The sequence below is a fragment of the Solea solea genome, chromosome 1 (genome assembly GCF_958295425.1).
Source record: "Solea solea chromosome 1, fSolSol10.1, whole genome shotgun sequence".
Classification (NCBI taxonomy): Eukaryota; Metazoa; Chordata; class Actinopteri; order Pleuronectiformes; family Soleidae; genus Solea; species Solea solea.
The window spans coordinates 5,152,162-5,177,868 of NC_081134.1; the positions used below are offsets into that span (position 1 = coordinate 5,152,162).

The 25,707-nt window shown below is 41.3% G+C and overlaps 1 protein-coding gene across 4 annotated transcripts in view; it reads left to right on the plus strand.

Moving 5' to 3' along the window:
• Positions 1 to 25,179, plus strand: part of slc6a9 (solute carrier family 6 member 9) — a 60,622-nt gene extending 35,443 nt beyond the window's left edge. For all 4 annotated transcript variants that reach the window (XM_058641784.1, XM_058641782.1, XM_058641775.1 and 1 more), the window contains 12 exons: positions 9,706 to 9,862; positions 11,686 to 11,817; positions 12,461 to 12,737; positions 14,178 to 14,310; positions 14,995 to 15,129; positions 15,447 to 15,550; positions 16,938 to 17,175; positions 17,713 to 17,851; positions 17,945 to 18,040; positions 18,950 to 19,050; positions 20,186 to 20,356; positions 21,574 to 25,179. In XM_058641784.1, coding sequence (XP_058497767.1) covers positions 9,706 to 9,862; positions 11,686 to 11,817; positions 12,461 to 12,737; positions 14,178 to 14,310; positions 14,995 to 15,129; positions 15,447 to 15,550; positions 16,938 to 17,175; positions 17,713 to 17,851; positions 17,945 to 18,040; positions 18,950 to 19,050; positions 20,186 to 20,356; positions 21,574 to 21,801 — 1,911 coding nt within the window. In that variant the 3' untranslated portion in view covers positions 21,802 to 25,179. The remainder of the gene's footprint in view (positions 1 to 9,705; positions 9,863 to 11,685; positions 11,818 to 12,460; positions 12,738 to 14,177; positions 14,311 to 14,994; positions 15,130 to 15,446; positions 15,551 to 16,937; positions 17,176 to 17,712; positions 17,852 to 17,944; positions 18,041 to 18,949; positions 19,051 to 20,185; positions 20,357 to 21,573) is intronic.
• The last annotated feature ends 528 nt before the right edge of the window (positions 25,180 to 25,707 follow it).

Below are 25,707 nucleotides of genomic sequence, written 5' to 3' on the forward strand. Positions count from 1 at the left end.
CATATGTATATGTATATGTATATATATATATATATATATATATATATATATATATATATATATAGATATAAAACCACATGCCTAATTGCACTATGTGGAGGTGTAATTACAACCAACAGCCCAAGTTCATAGTGCACTTGAGAGTGCAGTTAAAGAGGCCTATATCAGCACTATATAAGACACCTCGTAGAGCCAAGTGTGAACTGGAGATGCCTGACATGTCGAGCAACTTTCTGTATGTATGAAGTGACATAACCTGTAAGTGACCCCTTGCTTCAGGGCTGCCATCTATCCCACCCTTCATCTGACAGGACTCGACTTCCTTTCCTCCTCATCCGCCTCCTTAACCCCCTCCCTATAACTCCATCCATTGGTTTCATTTAATCAGCCATGGATGGGGATTTATTCAGTCCCTGCCCAAAGAGATCCTTTTGGTATGTGGCCCTAGTGGTAGCAGGTTGAGAAGCCACAGTCTACACTGCTCTTAAGGCCTATTACTCTCACCTCACAGCCCCCTCATAAAGGGAGCTTTGAGCCGCCTGTTTTTTGGGGGGATCCGGTCGGCTTTTTGTCTGATAATAGCCAAGTGGTTTCAGCCACTGCAGACAGACATGTTTACTAAACTCTGTGTAGGTGGAGCGATGGAGATTACATGTGCCATTATTTCTAGGGATAGTCTGCTGCAGTTATGTCTATCTAATCTATGGGTTTTGGATCTTATAAGGGATTTACATTTGACTTTTTATGATATCTGATTTAGTGATTTTGACCACTGTCACATCCTTACATGTGTTACATGTGTTACATTGTGATATATGACAAACAGATGGCTTTTTGCATTGGTTTGTACTATACTGCACTGTGGTGTAGTGTGGTCTACTGTAGTGAGCATGTTGTCAATATCTCCGGGTTCTCCGGTTTCCTCCCACACTCCAAAAACATGCAAAGGTTAATTGGATACTCTGTATTGACTGTAGTTGTGAATGAGAGAGTGAAGAGTTAGTTGTCTCTGTGTGATGGACAGGCGACCTTGTCCCCCCCGCCTTTCACCCTATGTAAGCTGGGATCGGCTCCAGCTCCCTCATGTGGAGGATAGAGTGGTAGGCAGTGAGTGAGTGAGGTTAGTTGAAGAAATAGTGTTTCAACAATCAACATTTATGAAAAAGACAGTTTCAGGTTTTTGGAAATTGGGCATGCGTGTGTGTGTGTGTGTGTGAGAGAGAGAGTAGTTCTTACTTCACTCCAGCGGACAGTATCTTTTACAGACATGGCTGCAGCTGTGTGGAGAGGTCTTTTGAACTGTTCATGCTGCTGACTTTCAAAATAGTGTGTGTGCGTGTGTGTGTGTGTGTGTGTGTGTGTGTCTCAACAGAGCTGAAGTACTCTCTTTGGTCTGTGAGGAGAGGGAAGACTGAGAGGCAGTAGCTTCAAGAGGAAACACAAGAGGCGAAAGCGGCATTAGGGATAAATGTGAATTACTGCCACTGTAAAAGCTAAAACACTATCTTTATTATGTTTTTGTGTCATTATATTTGGAATACATTCTTTTAAAATTCACAAAGGTGTATCTGATTTTCATGCTTTTGAGAACGCGATATTGGTTGTCACAGAAGGATGTGACAGTGAATATGTTTTTGCCATTTCAGCAGAATTTTCTAGTGACCTTTGTCACGGTAAACAATCTGATTAAGAGTTGGGGATTATTCTGACCCTGAGCTGCTTAATGTAGACATGCATACATCTTAATCTTTCTCAGCTGCGGGTGTTGATGTAGATATAATCAGACTATTCTCTGGAGCATGTAAACAGGAATATTTTATTAGCAATGTAAAAGTAATCTAAAATGCCTTATTCAGAATTATCTGAACAATGTACGGTATGTGTTTACCTTCATCTTTTCACGAGCAAAATATGCTGATGTTCTTACAGCAACAGCCCGGTGCTTGTTGTCGGTGAGCAGCGAGGATGTACAAGAATGAACTCGGCTGTAATTATTGACAGATTGTGAATGCTGCCTCCTCACCTAAAGTGCTTTTGTTGAGTGACAGGTTTTTGGGGAAAATGGTGCTGATCCCAACTAAAGTCACTTTCAGTCAGAGCCGACACATTCACATTTAAAGGCTGTCGGGCTTTTCAGGATGAGCGCAGCAGAGAGAGGAGTTGGTGACTTGTCATTGTGTTTTGTCGACAGTTGTTTGACAAAACTGTGAGATTATGATGAGTCATTATTTTGCTGTGCTGCTGCCAACAAGAGCATTTTGTCAACGTTTGTGGAGAATGTAGCAGCTGGCCCAAGAGATAGGCAATGCATATACACAAATCTGACAATGCTAGCTTCTTCTTTTTTTTACATTGTAATATTGACATTTCATAATGTTGTCATCATGGGGCCCCGTAGAGATGGATTTGGAACAATGTATTTTTATTTTTTTAATTTCTAAAAATGAGAAGCAGGTGAAGAAAGTTTGCTGCACTGCAAAAGTTGATCTCTGATGCTTGATTGTTATGGCCTCTTTTTTTTTTTGCTATTTTTGTGGCTTATAGAGTTCACGGGTCTCTAATCAGTTTTCTTGGTTTTCTGAGTAGGGAAATGTTTTATAAAACCTCACCATTTCTGCATTTTGGGAGCAGTTTGTAACGATAAGTAACCTTTCCTCTCACCCCCACTGCCACTTATCAAAACTCCATGCCTCAAACCTGTACATGACCTTCAAAATGCATCTGCAGTTTGTCAGCAAACATTATCTGTGAAACGTAGACCCCCTTTACACCTGGCATTAACGTGCATGGACAGTGCTTCTCTGCTCCACCCACAACATCCACGTGAACTGAAATACGTCGGTGGCTCTGAGCAGAGCTAACACGAAAGCGTTAGCTTTCTGCTTGTCCAAGACGACTTCTTCCCTTGCTTCAAAAAGCAAAGAGGAGCCCATAAAATAGCGAGACTTCACATGCAACGTCACGGTGCAAGATTACTAATATAAAAACTCTTCAAAATTCAAGATTCAAAGAACTTTTTTTGTCCCGAGGGACAATTTAAGCCACGTAGAGCAGACAGAGACAAACAGACTCAAATTCAACACCTTTTGCCCCTAATCTGTCAAGTATGCTGCTTCCTGCAGAGCAGCAGCAGGGAGACATGAGTTTGAGCCAGTCAATGAGAGTCAATGCTCTCACTCGAAAAAGACCTTGGGTTAAAAGCAAAGCTGCAAACCAAATAGATAGAGGCACGGAGGGGGAACATGTGTGGTCTTATGTAAACCCCAGATGGTCCAAGAGAGGCACGTGAAAGAGAAATGAAGGGATACGGAGAGTCGAGTGTCTGCTGCGTCTGTCTTTGCCTCCCGAAAGCCAAAACCACAGGCTACAACACCTGGGTAGCAAGAGGCAGACGTCAAGGTCAGTGAAGGGAGAGCGGGTTGTCATGGGAACACAAGGTTTTACTTTACCCCAAACCTATACGGTGTTAACAAGACCTGTGGATTATGCTGTTGATATCAAACCCTCCTGTAGACCTGTTAAACGTATCCAGCCAGGGATTGTTTTTCTGTCACTCTGTCTTTTCATCTTCTTCTTCTACTAGGTTCTTATCTATTAACCACAGAGAAGGTGTGAAATGTAGCTGAATGCATTAACAGTGATAACATAATAGATACTTGAAAAGTCTAGTGTGAAGAAAATGAAGGAGAAAATGTACATCACAAATCAAATCAAAATTGCAACAGCTGTCAGAAACATATTTTTTAAAATGACCTTAATTGTTCTACTCTTTTCCACTGCAGACAGTGGATCTGGGCCAGAACTCTCTGTTCTTGTCAGCGTACACAGACATTTTCCCCCCAACTATTATATCTTAACCCTAACTCCATCTACGGATACATTAAGAAGGTGGTAGCTGATGCATCTCAGTCGGTGTGTTCCCCCTCTTCTGCCCTCCACACAGACTACTCCCCTGGCATTAACCAAAGCCTGGTCAAATACGCAGACTAGCGGAGCCGGGAATCAAACTCACAACTTTCAAGCTGAAAGACTTGCTCCACGACTGAGTTACCGTCACATACAACATCGAACAATCCTCAGTGAGCATTCAGCAGCACACAGTTCTTTCTTTAGTCCAAATTGGCCATTATCCAGTTCTCTAGGGCTGTAACTGATTAACCAAAAAGATAATGTTAATGTTAATATAATGAAGAACAAATAAACTAAACCACTAAAATCAATATTTGCCTTTTTGGCCCCAAATTGTCCCTTAAACTGCATTGGTCATTGTCTGTGCGCGTGTGTGTATAGCAGATTTTGAAGTTCATACTGTACTTTAATAGGGATGCACCGAAAAAACGAAAGCGAAAACACTGAAAGAAATTATTATGGCAGTTCTGTACCATTGATTTTTCATTTCTGTTACAAAGAAGTAAAGAAACAAATTCCCAGTCTTTGATTCAGTCTCTCAGCCCTTGTTTGGATGATAAAGGCAGTGGGGGGCAGATTACAGATGACCAACTGGAATTTTAAACAAAAGCTTATTTGTATTCTTCCTGCAAATGCAACATTTTCTGAGCTCATATATGAAAAAATGATACATTCTGGCCTCCAAGACTCCCTAAATCAAGTAAGAGAGAGATTCTGGATAATAAAGGGAAGGCAAATGACGAAAAGAATTGGTCATGCATGTCTTATCTGTCCTAAATACAACATAATTTCTCTACCCACTGCTTTATCCCCACATCCAATTAATGACCTTTATAACAGTTGCGATGAAGTGCAGGGGATCCGAGTAGATCTGTTTTCACTCCGTGGTCCGTCTCAACCTCTTTGTGTAGAAGACGCTCTAGTGCTGCAAAGAGACTTTCCATCATTTAATAGGTGCTGTTCCACCGTGTACTCACATCTTGTTGGAACTGTTTTATTGGTGTTCCAAACTGACTCTAAGTGGGAATAGATAGGCGTGTGCTGTCCACAGTTTTTCCGTGTGTCATCACAACATCCTGTTTCGGTCGTGTTGTTTCAGTGTTAAAAGTCATTCGGCCGAAAACCGAAAATGCCTTTTTTGGTTCAAATATTTCAGTGGCAGAATTTTCAGTGCATCTCTTCTCTGTATACTTCAAACTTACACTTTAATAAGCAGCTATTATCATAAATTAAGTGACATAATTGAAGTGATCACTTGACCGTGCTCTTGCAGCAGAAACCTATTTTCCGACTTTCCCCAGCAACAAGAAATTCTATTTTCTGATTGGCTGATAGGTTGCTAATTCAAGACAGCTGTATGAATCATCATCGATTCATAGATTACTAATTTATGTGCTGTTACTTTTATCACTTCTTAGCGTGAGAAATGTCATGTGTGACAATACGACGCGATACTGCCCGCTGGCAGGATTACATCAACCTTTCTCATCGAAAGAATTTCCAAATGACCCTCTAAACCAAATTGCTGCAGAAAAAAAAATCAAGGAATGTGTGCAGCGTTGGTCTCCTGCCGAGCATCTTAGCCTGCCACTGGCTTAGCATCACGTGCTTGGCACATTGTCTTGTGTATAAATTCTCATCCTCATTCTCTTATCCTCGTCCTCATTCCTTAATCTCTGTCAAAGCTCCTCTCATCTCCCTCATTCTCCCTCCATTTCATGTTGCTCCACTATCTTAACAGGATCCCAGAAAGACAGATGGAAGGACAGACCTACCTTAAATGAATATAGAGATAATAGATATTACAGCTTTGTTTGTTTTCTGTGGTTGTTGCTGTTTTTTGCATTCATGTGGGAACAAGGCTGTGCGTGTGTGCAACAGAATGCCCTGAGGTCCTATAGCTGCGTCATAAAATATAACGATTTATACATGTGAATGATTCCTATTAACATACAGAGCTGTCTTATTAAACATACATGTGGAAATAGAAAGAGATTTTGTTTTTAGTTGCCCAAACATTTTGCTACTCTAGGAATTTACATGCGTATTTATAACCAGTGTTCACATCATTTTAGTCAGATTCAAAACCTCACTTAGTGAAAGTATGAGACCAGCCATTCAACAAGGCCCCAACACTCAAGCTCTGCTACACACAGATAACACAGGCAGCATAACTGAATGGATAAAAGAATGACGTTTTTATTAACGTGAGATGCACTCAGCTCACTCATGGGCCTGCGTGGGCTTGGAAAACACCATAGAGACACATGAACCAGAAGCAGAGCGCTGTCTATAGATTTTCAAACAAATCTTCAGGACCCTCATTATCTGTGACAATAATGGCACCAGCAGGAAACAATAACCTTACAATCCTGGAGGAAACAGAGTGAAGTTAACCATCTTTTCCCTTCTTTTGCAGACATTTGATCGTTTGTGCACCAACATATTTGTTTTCCAGCCTCAGTGGTCAAAGGGAAGCAGACGCCATTCACTAAAAGCTTCTCTCTTTTTTAAATTTAAAATAAAACCTACTGTATATTAACAGCTTATCCAGCTTCTGATTTACTCCATGGAAACATCTTATTTATTGTTAGACCTTGCTAAAGTTTGCATTTAAACTTGAAACGTTGATTGTTGGGCCTACATGTCTCTAATTATTATTATTATTATTATTATTATTATTATTACAATAATAATAATAATTATTATTATTATTATTATCATCTTTATCATCTTGCACGTTTCTTTACAATGTTCCAAGCTAAGGATATAGTGTGTCTTTGATCAGTGGGGAGAGGGTTCCAGAGTGTCAGGACTCTGGTTCAATTGACTTTCATCACACATTGGAATTTGGGGTTTTAGGTCAGTGTTATTGTCCGACTCAGTTTTAGCCTTTTACTAGACATCAGGTTGCAGTGAAGACAGAATCACGATTGCTCTTTATCGTTCATTTTAATTTCTTTAACTGACACTGACTGCATGACTGCACGTTAACAAACATTTCATCTCAATAATGAGTGACCCCACCCCCATGTAATCAGTTCATTGATGAGCGGATGTGTTCGTAACATGACGTCACCGAGTGGAGGTTGCCAGTTGAGGGAAGTGTTGTCACACGTTGACCTATCAAAAAGTGTGAGGGAGTTAGAGGGACAGGTTCCTCACTGTCTGTGTGGGTGATGGTGATGGGACGAGAGTTGACAACTGCTTCCACTTCTGAAAGAAGTGGAAGCAGTTCTGAAAGAAGTGGAAGCAGTTGTTCTTTGTACCTCAGAAATGCTTTTCCAATGACTTTATGCGGTCAAGTCTTCATTGACCTCACCAGTCTCTCCCACATGCTGCCCAACCAAGCGGCTCTTTCCACAATGACCTTCCAGGTAATTTGTTTTTCTGTAAAAATTCCTGTATTTCCTTTGATGATAGGGAAATCCACAAGATACTCAGTTCCATATCAGCTCTTTTGAACGTTTTTGCATTGTCCGAATTAGGGATGCACGATATATCGGCATTAATATTGGTGTCGGCCGATGTTCGTCATTTTTTAACATATCGGCATCGGTCCAATGAGTAAAACTGCGCCGATTTTAACAACCGATGTTAATACCCGTCTATTTGCTGTTTGTGTATGTGTGTCGGGAAGGGGAGGCCATGCTGCATTTGTTTGAGCATGTGACAGTGACAGCACAAGGTGTGTGTGTGTGTGTGTGTGTGTGTGTGTGTTGAGGAGAGATAATGGCAGCGGTGTGGGTGTTTTTTCAGGGTGTCGATAGAAGATACCCGAAAAGCATTATGCAACACTTGCAAAGTCGAGGTAATGCGAGGAGGGTTCCGCGTCTGTTGTGTAGTTTTATTGTTAAGGGAAGTGGCGCGGTTGTTGTTGCCGGGAGGAAGGTATGTTGACTTTATTTACGTACCCAGTATAGACGCCCTTATCTCGGTTACAGTAACTTTGGCAGGGTATTATTTTTATTTATGTTCATGTTTGTAATTTATGATCCAAACTTTCTCACAGGAGTTTAGTGAGTTGAGGGAGTTAAACTGTACTTTAATTTAGTTACACACTTGCTACAAGTGCTAAAGGATTCTAAAAACCTTTACTTGTGTCTTATGGTCGCCCTGTAACCTTGTTATTTGGAGGTAAAACATGTTTTGAAAATAAAGGAAGACATTAAAAAATTCAGCTTGCATGTACAAACTTTTATCATCTCAGAAACCTTTTTTTTTTAAAAACATATATCGATATCGGTAGATATCGGTTATCGGCCATAGCAGCAATATTAATATCGGATATCGGTATCGGCGGAAATATTCATATCGGTGCATCCCTAGTCCGAATGTATAGTTTTACAAAGTCACACACAAAACGTCTAAATGCCAGTATGAACTTTTCAGTAGTCATATCAGTCACTAATTGTAAATGAATAGCTCTAGTGCTGGCACAGGTGAAAAGCGCAATGTAAACATTATCTTGAGATTTACAATGCAAAGGTCCAGCAAAATTTACTCCTGTAATTTCAAAAGGAGGCGCTTCTTCGATGCGCTGTACAGGTAAGGGTGCTGAAATCTGTTGAGAAGGTGTTACTTTTTATTTACGACAGATTAGACATCAATCCTTCTTGTCATGCGTCTTCCCTTTATTATCCAGCAGAATTAAGGGTGTCTTGGAGGTCAGAATGTATCACTTGTTGGTGACATTTTTTGACTATCAGCTCAGAAAATGTTGCATTTGCAGGAACAATGCAGGGAGGCTTTTGTTCAAAGTTCCAGTTGGTCATCTGTAATCTGCCCCCCACTGCCTTTATCATCCAAAAAAGGGCTGCGAGACTGAATTTGAGACTTTTACCTCTTTGTAACAGAGAGAGTTCTTCAAGGAAACTTTGTTTCTGTGTTGCTTGAGGTCACTATAGTTTTTTCAACTCCAGTAACTTACTTTTTGTTGAATTTTCAGAACTTGTCATACTTGTAAGATACAACATCATCATTTGCAGGTTGTTCACAGTCATTTCGACAGTAATTCATTTCACTTTCTTTGAGCCACATTGGAGTTGCAACATCTGATAATGAGTGACCCCACCCCCATATAATCAGTTCATTGATGAACGGATGTGTTCGTAACATGTCGTCACCGAGTGGAGGTGCGATGGTTTTAATCACCTTGACGTTGCAACATAGCCCCTTACCGTGATTAGGTTTCTTTGCAGTGTAGGGAGTCTTGTCTCTTTATCACAATCTGCAAGTAGCTGTGATCAGCAATGGAATATGTCTGCAAGTGGTTGAGGGCTGTGTATGCCCTTTCATACACATATTTACACACGGACAGACACAGCTGAGGGCTGATGGAGGGACCATCTGATGCCAGCAGATGGAGTGATGGAGGGAGGAGAGGAGAGGCTGAAAATCATGACAAGACCAGATGCTTCTGGGCTGCTCTTAAGGCATCGATTTCACTTAATATCTGCTCCAGTGCACCCACCTTTTTGGTAGACTTACAGGGGTAGAGGTGTTTTACACAGCTTATCAAGGCTACATGAATAATTAAGCTCCACATGCACACCGAAGATGTATTATTCACCATCACTGTGTAATACTGATCAAAATATTACTGCCTGTAACACAAATATGTGGTCTCTGAAGAAACTCTTAACTGTTGTGTAACACCAGTTTCCTCTGCTTTAACTGTCTTCTGATCATTTCCTGCAGGTTCTGGACCTTCTGTTGCAGCGCGATCTCAGCAATACACTTGCTCTTTCTTTCCACCTGAAGTCACCCCCCCCCCCCCTTGTGTCTTTGTTGTAGAACGGAGCGGTTCCAGGCGAGGCAGTGAAGAGAGATGAAAACCCCCGGAGAGGGAACTGGGGAAACCAGATTGAGTTTGTTCTCACCAGTGTGGGTTACGCTGTGGGCCTGGGCAACGTCTGGAGGTTTCCCTACCTTTGCTACAGAAATGGAGGAGGTACGCATCTTTACATAGTGCTGAGCACATTTCTCTCCGGTTGTTACTGATTGGCTTTATTATACCAGGCCAATGATGCACCAGTTTGTTAGACTTTGACTTTGAGAACTGGCCTTGGACATGGATGCAAGCTCTTAATGAAAACATAGAAGCGACCTAAGGAAAACCGATGTCCATGTCCTGTCAGTTAGATGAGCCTTATAGGCTGGAAACTGAAGTGTGCGTGTGGTGATGCAAAATCACAGATTTTGTTCTATGCACTGAAAACAGCTGCCAATAGAAACACAAGGAAAAACTGATTTTAGCCATTCTATGCCCACTTAGGTCTATGATATCTTAAGATTTGCTTTTTCTTACCTTCTCTGACTGAAAACAAATGTTTGTATGGCTTTGTAAACTACTCACTCCCTGCACAAGACAAAATGCAAGCATCTGTGTCCCTCTTTTTCCTTGGTGTCAATACCTCATACATCTACACTCAAAAAACCTAAACTATATGAAATCATAAACAGGGAACTTGAACTGAAATGAATTATGATTCTAAACCATGTTGATGGTTTAATGTCAACTTTATTCCACACAATGCAGCTGAATTGAACCAGCCACATGATATATGTATATTGCTTTATTCCAAGACATCCTCCTGGGCATCACATTTTGTGAAACATTATTGTTTATTGGGCTGTTAATGCTGTCAGGTTCCAGCTGTGTGAAGTGTTGTTTTCACTTTGTATTCAAGACTATAGAGCACAGTGAAAAGATACTGCATTCACACTCAGCTGCTATCAGTCTGTTTTAGAGCCTTTCTGTCCCCAAGTCAATTGCGTCCTACAAACTCTGGATTGCATGTGCCCTTATATAAGTTTGTATTCTGCTTAACGGAGCAAGGTCCCCCTCAATCAATGACTCAGACCTTTCTCCCTTTTCAGTTTACCATGCAAATATTTAAATCAGTGTGCAAACATGTGCAGCAGACCTGTAATCCATCACAAACACTCAGTGTGTATAGGCCATACATTAAAGCTACAGTCTGGAATCTGTTTCTGAAACACGTTTTTAATATTAATTGTTGCCATAATAGTGTTTTAGAGGGCAGAGCTTTGATGAGAGGGTAGACGGGAGGTGAGGTGTATGCTCAAAAGTTATGTGTTGCTATTTGTCGATTTGTCATCTCCTTCGAATGCGGCCAACGTTTGCCCATATTTCTGAATTCTATGCACGTCAGCAGAAATATTGTTGTCCTAACTGGTAAGTTCTTTGTGGGCTAGACCGTAGGTGTCTGAAGTTCTCTTTTTATGGTCCAGTGTTTTCTTTTACAGCAGCCGAAGCAGACACAAGTGTGTGTTTAGCATTTTGATGCAGAAGATTACAAAGTTTACAAATGGGGACCTTTTTAAAATCCAGTGTTATAATGTATACAGTCTCCCTTACATGTGACTTTAGTGTTTTGTCTCGTAGAACAGCTCACATCTGTAGCTTTCTTTGTTTCCTTTTGCTTATGGACCCAGACGCTCCCACATTTCTCGACTCTATTCTCATCTACCTCTCATTATCTGTCAGACAACAGTAGGAGGAAAATGCCACTGCATGTGCCTGCTCGGCTGCCATGTTTCTGTGACGATTGACAGGGACCTTTCCACTTGTCAACAGAAGCAAATTCCTTGAATTATGCAAATTTGAAATGCAAATGCAAAATCTTAGTTTATCAATTTTCTCTTTACTTTATGTGCTTTTTGTTGGAGCCACTCTTTTTGCCGTATGTTGTTGATGTGCAGCTTCTCAAAGGCCAAGTAGGTGACTCGTGTTTTTTTTCACTCCTCCAGGTGCTTTCATGTTTCCGTACCTCATCATGCTGGTGTTTTGTGGCATTCCTCTCTTCTTCCTTGAGCTGTCCTTTGGGCAGTTTGCCAGCCTTGGATGTTTGGGAGTTTGGAAGATCAGCCCTATGTTCAAAGGTTAGTGGTATGATAACTCTTCATTCGGGGTCAAAGTTTGGTTACGGTCAGTGTTGTGACTCACTGGCCTAATTTCAAGAGGGTCTTTGCCATTACCTTCTTTCTGGTCTTGATAACTTAAAGTGAACCTAACGTTTGGCACCTGTGGCTATTTAGTACGATTGTGAGCCATGACCTTCTTGATGTGAGGCGTACTAATATTACCCATATTTGCTCCATCAGTTAGTGTTTGTGCATATAAAAATTGAGTCTTCCAATTTGAAAGTTGAAGCCCAAGAGAGTAGCATTTAGCCACTGGCAACTGTGCTAGTTGCAAAAAGAGTTTCAATGTAAAAGAAGTCTACAGGAAAGTGAACCCACGTCTTGCTGGATTTATCATAAAACATCATAAACATTTTCCAGAGGAGTTAAGGGTTTTAATCACTAGTTGCAGGCCATCTAAGGAACAATAGAACATGTGAATGTAAATGTTGTTCCCATTTGGAGGAAGATAGACGATAAAGCACAGCACACCTGGTATCGTCCAATGGGAGCCTCTTTGCAGTCGACATGTGCGACTTGCTGGTTGAAATATGAATTACACACTCTGTTACACCTCTATCTCTATTTTCTGTGTCTCCATCTTCTCTCCTTTTCACCTCAGGTGTGGGCTACGGCATGATGGTGGTGTCCACCTACATTGGGATCTACTACAACGTGGTCATCTGCCTCGCCTTTTACTACTTTTTCATGTCCATGACCAACCTGCTGCCATGGACCTACTGCAACAACCCCTGGAACACAGCGGACTGCAGCGGGGTGATGGGCAGTGGGTCCCAGCTCAACGGCAGCCTGATGAACACCACCATAAGCCTGGTCGCTGGTGTGTCTGAGGTGGTCAACAAATCAAAGAGGACCAGCCCCAGTGAGGAGTACTGGAAGTAAGTACCGGAGATACAAGGAGGACGTGGGGTGAATTATGACCGAGACTCATATTTGACCTCTGAACTCAAAAGTAGTTTATTTTAAGATTTTTTGTTTTGTTTTTCAGAAACTAAAAAGCAGCATTAATCTATATTATATAAAATCTGATATTAAATCTCTCTGTGTTATTCAGTATAGTAGTGTTAGGTCTCGTAGTGTCCAGCAGCTTTCTCATGCTGCACACAGGATGTGGTTTATTTTTTTTAATATAAGGAGGGACAGATGCAAAACAGCAACATTGCACTAATAAAGCAAGGCGGCAGTTTGTTAGGCTTCTAACCCCCACCCGCCCCTGCTCTGCTGCTGTATACACACAAACAGTCCCTTAGTCAGTTCTGCTAGTTTTGCTTGACAGAGCCCATTTTCATTTTTTTTGTTAATGAAGAATCAACAGAGGCAGAATAATAACAGCAATCAGCAGAAGACGCACACTGCAGCTTCAAATAGAAATATTTGTTTACTCAAATCCATTGCATTTAATTTAGAGATATATTGTTTTATGGTTCCGTGTAAGCAGCAGTAAGCTTTTGTTCGTCTATTAATCCTGAATGTGGATTAAAAAGAATGTGTCATAGTTAAAACTGATAAAAGACAGGCTGAATCAACATCATTAATCAAAATGAGTAGAAGAAAAAGACTCTCAGTATTTTTGAAGTGAGTGTACATTTAGTATTGACAGGTTTTCCCAAGTTATGCAACTGACTTCTTTGGACTCTTACTGTGGGCCTTTCTTGCCAATTCCAGGTCAAAACCTGTTAAATAAGCTTAAACAAACCCTTAAACATGACCCATGTTTGCAGAAAGCATTCAAATATTTGAACTTGAGTTTGCAGCAGCTTTTGAGCAATGTGCAGCGGAAAGCAAGAGATCCCCATATTGCATTTAGTATTTTATATATGTATATATATATTTATGTATGTAAATATGTATATATATGTTTTTTGTTATTTATGTATGTATATGTGTATATATATACTGTATGTATATTCTTTTCTTCATTTTATGTTTAACCCAGTTTTATTTATGAAGTACTTCATACACAGGAGGTGCCTCACAGAGACATTCCAACAAAAAGATAGTCTTAAAAGCATAAAAGAAATAGGAATAGTTTGATTCAAAGCTTTTATGAATGAAAAGTTTTCGGTCTAAATTTAAAGATTGCAACAACAGCAGCTGGTTCCACTCCTGTGCTTTGAAGTGACTTAAAGCAGCTTCTCTTTGTTAAGATTTTATTTTCGGGGATTACTTACAGATCTCACAGTGATCTCAGATGTCTTGGAGAGATATGTGGCAAAATCACATCAGTAATATATTGTGGGCTTGTGAACTTTTAATTTACTTTTTGTGAAGATGTGTGAATATGTGAAACTTATTATTTTCTTCTCTGCATCTCACAGACACTATGTGTTGAACATTTCTGATGATATTGGGAACTTTGGAGAGATCCGTCTCCCTATCCTGGGCTGCCTGGCTATAGCCTGGGTCGTTGTCTTCCTCTGTCTCATCAGAGGTGTTAAATCCTCTGGAAAGGTCAGCCCACACACACACACATGCATGTACTGACACACTTTGGTTGTATTTTGCTGCAGAAAACCTTCATTTCTAATTGAATTGTACAGATTAGAGTCACTTTTTCACGCACACATCAACTTTGAACTAACATAAAGTGCGATTATTCCTTCACAGATATTTGCATATTCCTTACCCCCTACCTGCATTCAAACAAACATGACATGAATTGTTATTACGCGTATAATCAGTCTTGTGAGGTTTCGTACTCGTTGCACTGTCCGGCTGCTCGTTCATCAGCTTTCTCGTCTACGCCAAAGAACCCGAAATGTTTTCACATCCACTTTTTGCATTTGATTTTCTGCTCAGGTGGACTGGTTTGGTTTGTTTGTGTTGTCCATTTTGACTGAAAAACTTTAGGTTGAGAAGTTAACAACTAAACATCACTATGTAGTTTTTTTTCTGCTGCATTCACAGTGGATTAAAGGCCAAGCTGTGCTCACTGCCCTCTGCTGGACCACATGCAGTAATTAGTTCAGACATTGTGATGGGCTTCTAAGCTGATATTTTGAACTCGAATGGGTTTTTAAGGTTGAATTTGAATTCCAGATAAAAAGTGACAGCCTTTGTTCAGATTGCAAAGCCCATTGAGGCAGACTTGATTTGTCTGAGTGTGTGCATGTGTGTTTTTATTTGCATATGCAGGTGGTGTACTTCACAGCTACCTTCCCCTATCTGGTTTTGACCATCCTCTTCATTCGTGGCATAACTCTGGATGGAGCCATCAATGGCATCAAGTACTACCTGACTCCACAATGGGGGAAGGTCCTCGATGCAAAGGTATTCGCTCACACAAACAGGCAGATGGATGAATTAACTGATAAATAGGGATGCACGATAATGGACTTTTTTGCCGATATCAGATATGTTGATATATCGGGAGTGCTTGGGCCAATAACCAATACCAATATATACGTCTTTCCTTTTGCCCATAGGTCATTTAGTCTCTTCTATAATGAAAATGCACAAACTAAATAAGCATCAAAGCCTTATTAGTTATTAGTCTTATCAGCGGATCTTGGTATCGTGCATCCCTACTGATAACAGTTATCACCTTTTTTCTTCTTCTTGTGACTATACATGGGTTTGTGTTGCAGGTGTGGGGAGATGCTGCTTCTCAGATCTTCTACTCCCTGGGCTGTGCCTGGGGTGGTCTCATTACCATGGCCTCCTACAACAAGTTCCACAACAACTGTTTCAGGTTGGTACAAACTAATTAAACTGCATTTTGCTTTCTTGCAAGGAGTTACCAACGGTACAAGTGCATCACTCTTCCCCAGCTCCTCTCTGTTTTTGCACGTCTGCTGTTGGAATTAAAATGGATATGCAATGGAAAGTGGCAGTGCTTTCAGACACTTTGCTGTATTTTTGGTGTGTCCCCAGGCTGAGATATCGGTCTCTTGTTTGTCTGGTATTTATGAAACGTGAGTCATGAAAACGATAACTTGACTTGACAACTGACTGATGATAAACAAATCGACTTAAGCTATCTGATGAACATGATAAAAACTCCAGCAGACTGTTTAATGCAGATTGCAGACAAATTGACATGGGTGTACACTCATTCCTGCCTTGGTTTCAGTCACGTACGCAGGAAAAATCATGCTTTGCACAAGAGAACCTCAGTGACAGGAGAGTGGTGCATATTGTAATACTTGTCCTGGGGATTGGTGCTTTGATGGGTGAATATGTACGGTACTGGTTCTGACATAGTAGTGTGTGTGTGTTCATTGAGACAGATAATTTGAATTCTGATTTGAGCATCCAGGACATATAGACTGATACACATCTGGATCTAATCCCAGCTGATTTAGACCATTCATACAGGTTTAGCAAAAAGCCCGTGCTGGCTGCATCCTTCTAATGAGTGAGGATGCGATGGTGTGGTGGAGAAAATATCAGCGGACGTGCAGGAGGCAACTTCATTGCCATGTGAGAAGAGAGAGAGAGAGAGAGTAGGGATAAGGTGAGATAGTGTAGTGCAGGAAGAGAAACAGAGATAAAAAAGGTCTTCACACTTGCCAAGAAAAAAATTAAACTGAGTAAAGGGCACAGTGGAGGAGATAAGGAGAAGAAAAGTTGTCATCTAAGCTCATCCACACACCAAGCTGATGCAGAGTGAGGGTGTTGGGGATGGTTGGTGGTGGTATAGATGTGATTTGTTCCTCTGCCTAAAGCTTGAGGTTGTGCTATGCAGGCGCACAGCTGCGTGGCAGCCTAATCAGCTCAGCTTCTGCAGCTCTGTCTCTGTGGAGACGCTCTCTGCACTCCAGTAAGGCCACATGTGCCTAGTGCTGGAGACACACAGGACAGACGTCTGAGGTGGAAAAAGGGCACCTGTGTCACATTCATCAAAGACTATCCTCCATCATTGGACTAACAAGAAAAGTGAGGAAACGGAGCACTGTGTAGATCTCACGCCATGCTTTAGAATAAAATAAGAGAATCCTTCATTTGCAAAAGAGAACCACAGAAACATCCCCTGATCATTATTTAAGAGGTTATTTTTCTGGGAGCCCAATAAACTTTAAGCATTCCTTTGTATACTTACTGCTCTAATTATACCCTCTTTTCTTTGTTACCCACAGAGACAGCATCATCATCAGTGTCACCAACTGTGCGACCAGTGTGTACGCCGGCTTTGTCATTTTCTCAATTCTGGGCTTCATGGCAAACCACCTGGATGTCCCAGTGTCTGAGGTGGCTGACCACGGCCCGGGCCTGGCCTTCGTGGCTTACCCAGAAGCCCTCACTCTGCTCCCCATCTCACCACTGTGGTCTTTGCTGTTCTTCTTCATGCTCATCCTTCTGGGACTGGGGACTCAGGTGACTGATACAAATGCATTAGTGAACTTATACTAGTCATGTTTGAAGAGTGTAATGTCAGACTCTGTTCTTAGAGCAGATAGATCTCTTTGTAGGAAGAAACATACAGCGTTTCCAACAACCTCAGGAGTCTTTTGGTCTTGAAGCTACCATGCTCATAAAAATGTGGCTAAAAGCACTACTGATCTTTTAAGAGGTTTTATTTTATTAATGTCTGACTTTTCCTAAGGCTAGAAAGTCTAGATTTCTCTCGGATCACTTTATGTGCGTTATTCTAAAAGGCTTTTGTGCCAAAAGATTTGTTGCCTACCCAAATATTGAATATAAAAGGTTGATGGAGTTTTCTGATTAAGTAAGAATATATTGAATAGCCACCAGAGGGCGACTCCACTGGATAGAGTGGACATTAGTATGATTGACAGCTGGTATGGTCCAATAGCAGCCTGTTTGCAGGTGATGTCTAGTTAACAGTTTTTAGTAGTTAATCCTTGCCCTTCTCTCTCTCTCTCTCTCCCCGCACACACACTCTTCTTTCAGTTTTGTCTGCTGGAGACTCTGGTGACGGCCATTGTTGATGAGATCGGTACAGACTGGATCATCAGAAACAAAACTGTAGTAACACTGTCAGTGGCCGTAGTTGGATTCCTGCTGGGAGTGCCACTAACGTCACAGGCAAGTCCCAGACGCTTTGAATACAGGCTGTTTTTGTCTCCCCCATTGACATTCACTTCTCACTCTTTGTGTCTTTGTGGTTTCTCTGTGCAGGCAGGGATCTATTGGCTGTTACTGATGGACAATTACGCTGCTAGCTTCTCTTTGGTCATCATCTCCTGCATCATGTGCATCTGTGTCATGTACATTTATGGTAAAAAATATATTTTTTTCTTTTTATAAAACTGTAGAAGGGCTGTAGAAATCATCACCAAGATGTCACTGTCTCTCAGTGTGTTGACATGTGTGTTAAAAGTCTGATTTTAGTCAGACGAAGACAATAATTTGGTTTTCTTAATGTCACGTAAACACCTTAGTCCGACTAAAATCGAGCTAGTCTTAGTCGGACTAACGTACCTGGATAATGTGATTAGTCCGATCACTCCTGCATGTAAGTTGGAGTCAAAATGTCGTTCCCGGGCTTTGACCCAGAGGTAGAAGGAGATTTTGTATCACGATTAACATGTACAGCAGGTACGAAACATACAGAACCACAGCACCATCCATCTCACCGCTGTTTGTTTTTCTGTCTTGTAAAGGTCAACAGGAAACTGATTCAGTACACACTAGCTTATAGAGTCAGACGTGTTTCCACCAGCTCTACTCGCCTCGGCACGGTTAAGTTGCGTTTCCACTAGTACCTGATACCAGGTACTTTTTTTTTGTAGTGGAGATGTAACCTAAACCGTGCCGAGGCGAGCCAGGAACACAGTGGAAAAGGGAAATTAGTGGGACTACTACTGGATTAAACTGTGTGTAAATGTACTGCAGCTGTTAACTGAACAGATACTGTATATATTCTCTTTCCAGATAAGCAGAAATGTAAATAAAAACAACGTTTTTTGTTTACTAACTGAGGGGGTCCTGCCTCAGCATCATCAATTTCAGAAACTCATCCAACAAATGAGATATTTCTCGAGTCTCTTAGCTGCAGGCAATTTAGTTGAAATAGATTCATGAGCACCAGATGCTTTGAATTTCCATAGTTATTGAGAAAGTTTAAGAGTTTACCTTCTCATAGATTTCATCACATACCAAATGTGTATATTGTATGTCGTTGCAGGTCATGAAAAGTACTTCAAAGATGTTGAGATGATGCTGGGATTCCCTCCTCCTCTCTTCTTCAAAGTCTGCTGGAGATTCATCTCCCCTTTCATCATCTTTGTAAGTCCACAAAGTCAAGACATAGCATATGTGACTGTGTTTCAGTCACACAGACACAGTACATGGTTTCAGCCATTAACGGAGTGTAATACTCTGAGTTGCTGACACATTGTTTGGGACCTGACCTATATTTCAGTTGCCATCACAACACTATAATCTGTTCGGCTGCCTCTTTGCCTGTTTCCACATAAACCTCTGAAAGGAAATCTTTTTGACTGGGGAAATGGACACATGCAGCTGTTATCAATGTTTTTTTTTTTTCCCAAGCAGCCGCATTAGTCCATTAAGCTGCCGGGCAAACCAAGAAAGTCATTGTTGTGGATTCAGGCACTTTTGTTCTTTTCATTTCACGCCACAGAGGAATGCCCCGAACAAACTCACTGCTGCTGGATGCAGTCAGGGTTTAGAGTGTGAGGATATTCATCAGCAAAAAAAACAAAAAAACAATCAAAGTCCCGATATTTTCTTGAAATTATCCAGTGGGCCTTTCTGTAAAAGTAATTTCAGACGTCTAATCTCCAGACAGTGTACGAGAGAGCCCATGTGAGAACACAGCAGGGAAAAACTCTGGAGAACTAAAGCCTGAAATCCCAACTCTGATTAACACAGACTCAATGACTTTGCATTTCTATACATATTATTCCTTTGATAAAAAAGCAGAATATAACATTTAAACTTTGAATCTTCCTTTGCACAATTACAACACAAAATGCTCTAAAAATTATCCTAAATAATCGATAGGTTTAGGATAGGATTAACTGTATTACCCATGCAGTACAATGTGTACCACGCATAATCAGTATCAAAATCAAAGGGGCACAAATATACAGCAATAAAATAAGCTAAATAACACATCAAAAAACATCAGTGATGAACCATATGAACCCCAAGCAATTTTAATTTAATCTTTATGATTTTTAAAACAAATTAGAAAAACTTGTTTGAAATGATCTTCCCACCTGTAGTTATTTTTGGGGCCCACCAGGGGGCCAGAGACATTTTCAGGAGTTCATGTTTCTCAGAGGATGGGGATGAAATATTAAATGTATTCACCTTATTGCTATTTTTTGCTGTGCATTTATCTTAGTATTTGTGTTTGCTCATTCTGTGTCTTTCTTCTCCTCTGCCCATGCAGTGCATTCTGGTCTTCACAGTGATTCAGTACAAGCCCATCGAATACAATAACTACGTGTATCCTGGTTGGTCCTTGGCTATTGGGTTTAGCATGGCTCTGTCCTCAGTGATCTGCATACCCATCTATGCCATCTACAAGATCTGCACGTCCCCAGGAGCCACCTTCAGAGAGGTACAGAGATCAAAATGAGTGCCTCGCTCTAAAATACAGACAACGTGCTCTTTGACTGATTACTACTCTGTGTTGCCTAGCGATGTAAGAAGCAGTAGTCCTCTCTCTAGGATACATAATTACCTGTCCATACGTCCATAATTTATACCATGGAGCTGGTGGAAATCTCAGCTGACATTGGGTGAAACACAGAATATATATGTATACATTTATATATATAGATATATAATTTTTTTATATACTGTATATATTTTTTATATATATATATATATATATATATATATATATATATATATATTATATAAAATGTATATTGGTGATATGTAACAAAATTACTTCTAGAGACTTTGACTTCCAGATTTTTTTAGAGAGGGCTGATGGGAGGAGTTGGAAAATATAGAATACATTTATTGCTAGCTTTTCCAGACTTTTAGACCCCAGCTTTAAAACTGTTGTATATTACTTTTATATATGAACGTATCAAATCAATGTTAAATGAGTTCACACACACACACACACACACACACACACACACAGTGTTAATTCAAGCTATCAACTCACCATGACTTTCTCTGGTGTTTAGATTCTCTCTTACAATTAGATTTATTAGATTCTCGCTCCACCCTTAATGTTATCTGTTCTCTGTGTTTCCACCTCACAACCTCAGTGCAGTTCTGTTTCCATATTCTGGTCCCAAATGGTAAAACCATGATCCAGCTGGTGCGTTTTGCTGCAGAGTGAGTCTGCCAGATGACGATAGCTGCTTCGGCGACATGAATAGCAAGATGTCACAGCAGCGCAAACACACAGTGTCTGCCTGCCAATTAATTCCACAAAGAAGAACACGACACAGTAAACAAAGGCCAACAATGGAGGGCGATCTAGCATTTTCTTTTACTCTTGGCACGTGGCTGCTGAGCACAATAAGAAGACGGGCTTTGTTTGAGAGAAGACTGCGCTGCATTTTGTGTTCTCAGTCAATCAACCTGTCAATGGACTGCAGTGTGGTTTCAAGTGCAGGTTCCAAGGGCGGCGTAGGTTTGCATATAAGAGCAGCACCTCACCTGCTCTCCCGCTCTCTCTCTCTTTTGTCTCCTCTGTGGCTCGCTGCGAAATTTCTGCTCGGCTGCGATGTGAAATTGTGTTTTTATGACTCTTTTTAATTCATGTGTTCCTCTTTCCCTCTCTTTGTCTCCCTCTCTCTCTCTGTGTCTCAGCGGTTGAAGAATGCATGTCAAGCAGATCCATCGTGGGGCCCCTCCCTGCAGGAGCACCGGACAGGCCGCTACGCCCCCATGGCCCCGGAAGAAACACTGGAGTCACGTCCCCTCAAGGAGAAGGAGGAGCTAAAGGAGGAGGAGGAGAAGGAGAGGAGGGATGAAATCTGCCTCACCGTCCAGGGAAGCAATGGCTCCAGCAACACACACAACAACCCCAACCCATAGACAGCGTCCCTCACTCTGTCTCAACCATCTCTTCCTCTTTTTTTTCCTCCCTTCTCCTCCATCCTCACCCCACTTTCCTACAGTCCTCTGTGGGGGAGATCCCATTCGCTGGAGACCTTTACATATTGTAAGGGCTTATTATATCTATCTTAACCTCTTCTATATCTATCTGTGTGTCGTCTCTAAAATAAAGGAAGAGAATTAAACGAAAGGAGAAAAAATTAGGTCATCATCCAAAAGATTTGCGTGCGTGCGAGAAAGTTTGTGAGTGAGTTGTTAATAACTCACTCACATACATAATGTAATAATGCAGTTTGTCTTTTCCTTTTGTAAAACGTGTGTATGTCACATGCACATGCTTATCCGAGGTACCGCAGGTTAAGAGGCTGCATGTGTTTGTTTTGTGCACGCAGCAACGTCGACACACACACACACACACACACACACACACAGTGTTCTCTTGTGTTCAGTTAGTCGGGTCTGTTTGGGATGGGTGATGTTGGCGCGGCAGTGAAATGACAGCTGTTGTTGCGGTGCTGTAATATAGAGGAGGGTGAACTCGCCCGCTCTGGTCATTCGCAGCGTGCTGATGCTGAGTTATGGCAATATTCTCAACTCCACGGCAACGGAGCGCGGCGGACACACTCGTTCCTCGCCCTCACGCACTCACGTTATTGTACATTCTACAGCACACGGTGACCTCAAACATAGTTGATCTCAGCTCAATACGAAGCCTGTTTGTTTGTTTTTATGCTGCTTCTTCCTTTAAAAAAAAAAAATTACAAAATTAAAAAAAAGAAACACGCTCTGCAGAGCACAAACATTTAACACCTGAGACGGCGACTGATACTCGGGGGCGGCTGTTTGTCCGTAGAAAAAGTTTCCTCCATTTTTCTAACTTTTCTTTCACTAAAGCTGCTTAAAGTTTGAAAACTCGGCAGAGGATATTCAGCGAACTTAAGCCGTACTGTAACCCTCTGCCTGTGCATTCACACACACACACACACACACACGCACGTACACACAAACACACACACACACGCATCCAGTTTTCTTGACAGAAGGGATCTCACGGCCATTTCTCAGGGTCCAAGCGGCGTTAAACTCTGTGGTTTGTTGTTCTTCCTCACCAATGGGAACCTCGTCTTGACTAAGATGGCCTGTTAAAGATAATACGGACTGAAATCGCCTCACTGTCAAAAAACAACAACGTACACACGTAACGCAAGTGGATGCAACTTTAAATATAGAAGTGCCATCTCATCTTAAGTCTTCCAGGCATTCCTTTTCTTTTCTTTTTGTTGTTGAGTGAAATGCATCATGGGATGTGGTCTGTGACGGAAGATCTGGACTCGGGGAGGTCATTCGGTGACAAGAATCATAGAGTGTGTGTCTCCTGCCACGTTTACACACGTTACCTGAGCCCGACACACGGTGTTGTTGTTGTTGTTTTTTTGTTGTTGTTTAACGTGTGCGTCCCAGAGACTAAACCTGGTCCCAGTCTCTTCCAGTCCCTGGAAACCTTAATGTATTTACACAGACTTGTGTTTGAAGAGACACAGACACAGAGAGATGCAGCTTGTCTCTGGAAGAATATAAAAAATAAGATCATCAATGACATATACATATATATATATATATATATATGTGTATATATATATATATATATATATACATATATATATATATATATGTGTGTGTATATATAGTTTTAAATGTAGGGATACAGTATAGTGTTGTTCTCCATCTTACCTCTTGTCATTGTAAAGTAACTTAGTAAATAATGATAAAGACAGCATACATCTATTTTGTACAAAAAAAAAGTAACTAACTACAGAATCATGATTAACCATGTTAACCATTCCTCCCCTGTTTAGTTGGAGAGGAGGTGATATGATAGGGAGGAGGTGTACGGAGCATTCGTCGTCTTCACCCACACAGGTGGGCGTCACGTGTTCCTTCTGTTGGACACCTGCTCAGGTGGGGGATTGTGGTCGAAGGCGTCAGTCTGTGGCAGACAGCATATTTATATCCAGAGGGAATAAGTCGTCTTCTTTTGGTGGGAGCCAGGCTTGTTTGCGTACCTGCTTGATACGCAGTGGTTAGCTGAGCATGGCTGAGACTGGGAGTGAAATGGAACTCGGACGTTGTCGATTAGATTATTTTCACCTGTGATTTTCCTTCTGGCTTCTGTGCAAAGGGCCCAGTCACCTCTGAAGGCCTGTACAGAAATGTGTTCTCTTTTTCTTGTCCGCAGTAATTACGCCCACTTCAAATTTCTGGCCAATCACGCGATAGTTGTCGGACACCACACAAGAAAGAAGCTCTGCCCAGATGATGTGTCCAAACGGAGGCTGCGAGGAAATAAAGGCTTTTCTCGCAGCCCCGGGAGAGAGAACACATTTCTCCGTTCTTGACTAGTCTGTACAGGCCTTAAAGCCTGTTAAAAGCAACACTGTGTAACTTTGGCGGGACGTTCTGTTGCTGTAACAATCACGCCACTATTTTTACTACATTTTTACCTGACTCTCAGCTCTGCGTGATCCTGGCAGTTTGAGATGCCGAGGACAATTGAGTCTGTTTTCAGACACGACCTTTGAGGGAGGTCCACAGATTTGTCGTCGTCACGTGACATTTTCTGGGGGAGACGCACAAAACACACCAGTATCGCGTTTTAACATGAATAGTATATTGTTTTTACATCATTTATAACAGTAAATCACGTTCTGACGTGACACTGACCTCTTTTTATTTTGCTGATGTGGCAGCAAACGCGCCCGTCATTTCCCTCCCTGCTCAACAAACCCACAGAGAGAGTGGTTCAGGTGCAGAGTGGGAATCTATTGTAAGCCACTGACCCATCATCACGATTTGAAGCAGTTAATCTATGCTTTTGTGACTATATAGTTGCATCGTGTTGCTTTTATCTAAGAAAAACCTGCTGGTTGCCAGGCAACTGTTCCCAGCCTGGAGGTAGTTCGGCACAAAATGTCCTTAAAATTACAAACAGTTGTACAGGAAACAACTTTACAAGATGCAGACTCTGAGGTTAAGCACATAGTGTAAGTGCATAAGCACAAACAGAATGACAAGCACAGCGGGCCTTTTACGAAACAAGCACAAATCTCCACTTATTTTTCTCTGTATCAGGCTTTTTCTCAGGCTATAGAAACAAAGCAGGTTCTCCCATTGATGGAAAATGGTAGCTCTGGTCTGGATTCGGTCTCTTCCTGAACTAATCACACCACACATGACGTGTCACCACTGTCTTCTCATCTAAAGAAACGTCGCGTTGCACCAGAATTTCCATTTCCACTCTAGGAACGAGAGGCTTTATGAGCTGACCGAGGCGAATATGAACATGGACAGATTCCTGTTTGTTATTGCCTCACAGTCTCGTGTGGTCATGTTGTAGTAAGTGAAGCTTAGCCTCCATGTTGCCAAGCTCTCTCTCTCTTTCTCTCTCTCTCTACATATATATATATATATATATATATATATACATATATATATATATGTATGTATATATATATGTATATATATATATACAACCCAACCCTCCCTCTCCATCTCTGCTGCCTCTGCAACTCTTCCTCCCTTTGTACAATAATGTAAAAAAAATCTATAATCGGACTGTGTGTATGTGCGTACGTGTTTATCTTTGCTTTCATTTTGGGGGTTGATGTACGTGTTGGGTGAGGGTGGGTGCTGTTTTCATTTTTTTTTTTTTTTTTGTGTGTTTCTCGTAGTGTAATGTAGACGATTTCAGGTGTATTGTGTGTACTTTGTGTAGTGGAGTAGCTCTAACTGCTGAGCCTGCACATAGAGCAGGTGTAGTGTCATTGATGTCAGTGTTCCTCTAATCCTATCAGAACTAGCCACTCTGCTAATAATATAGTCTATCCT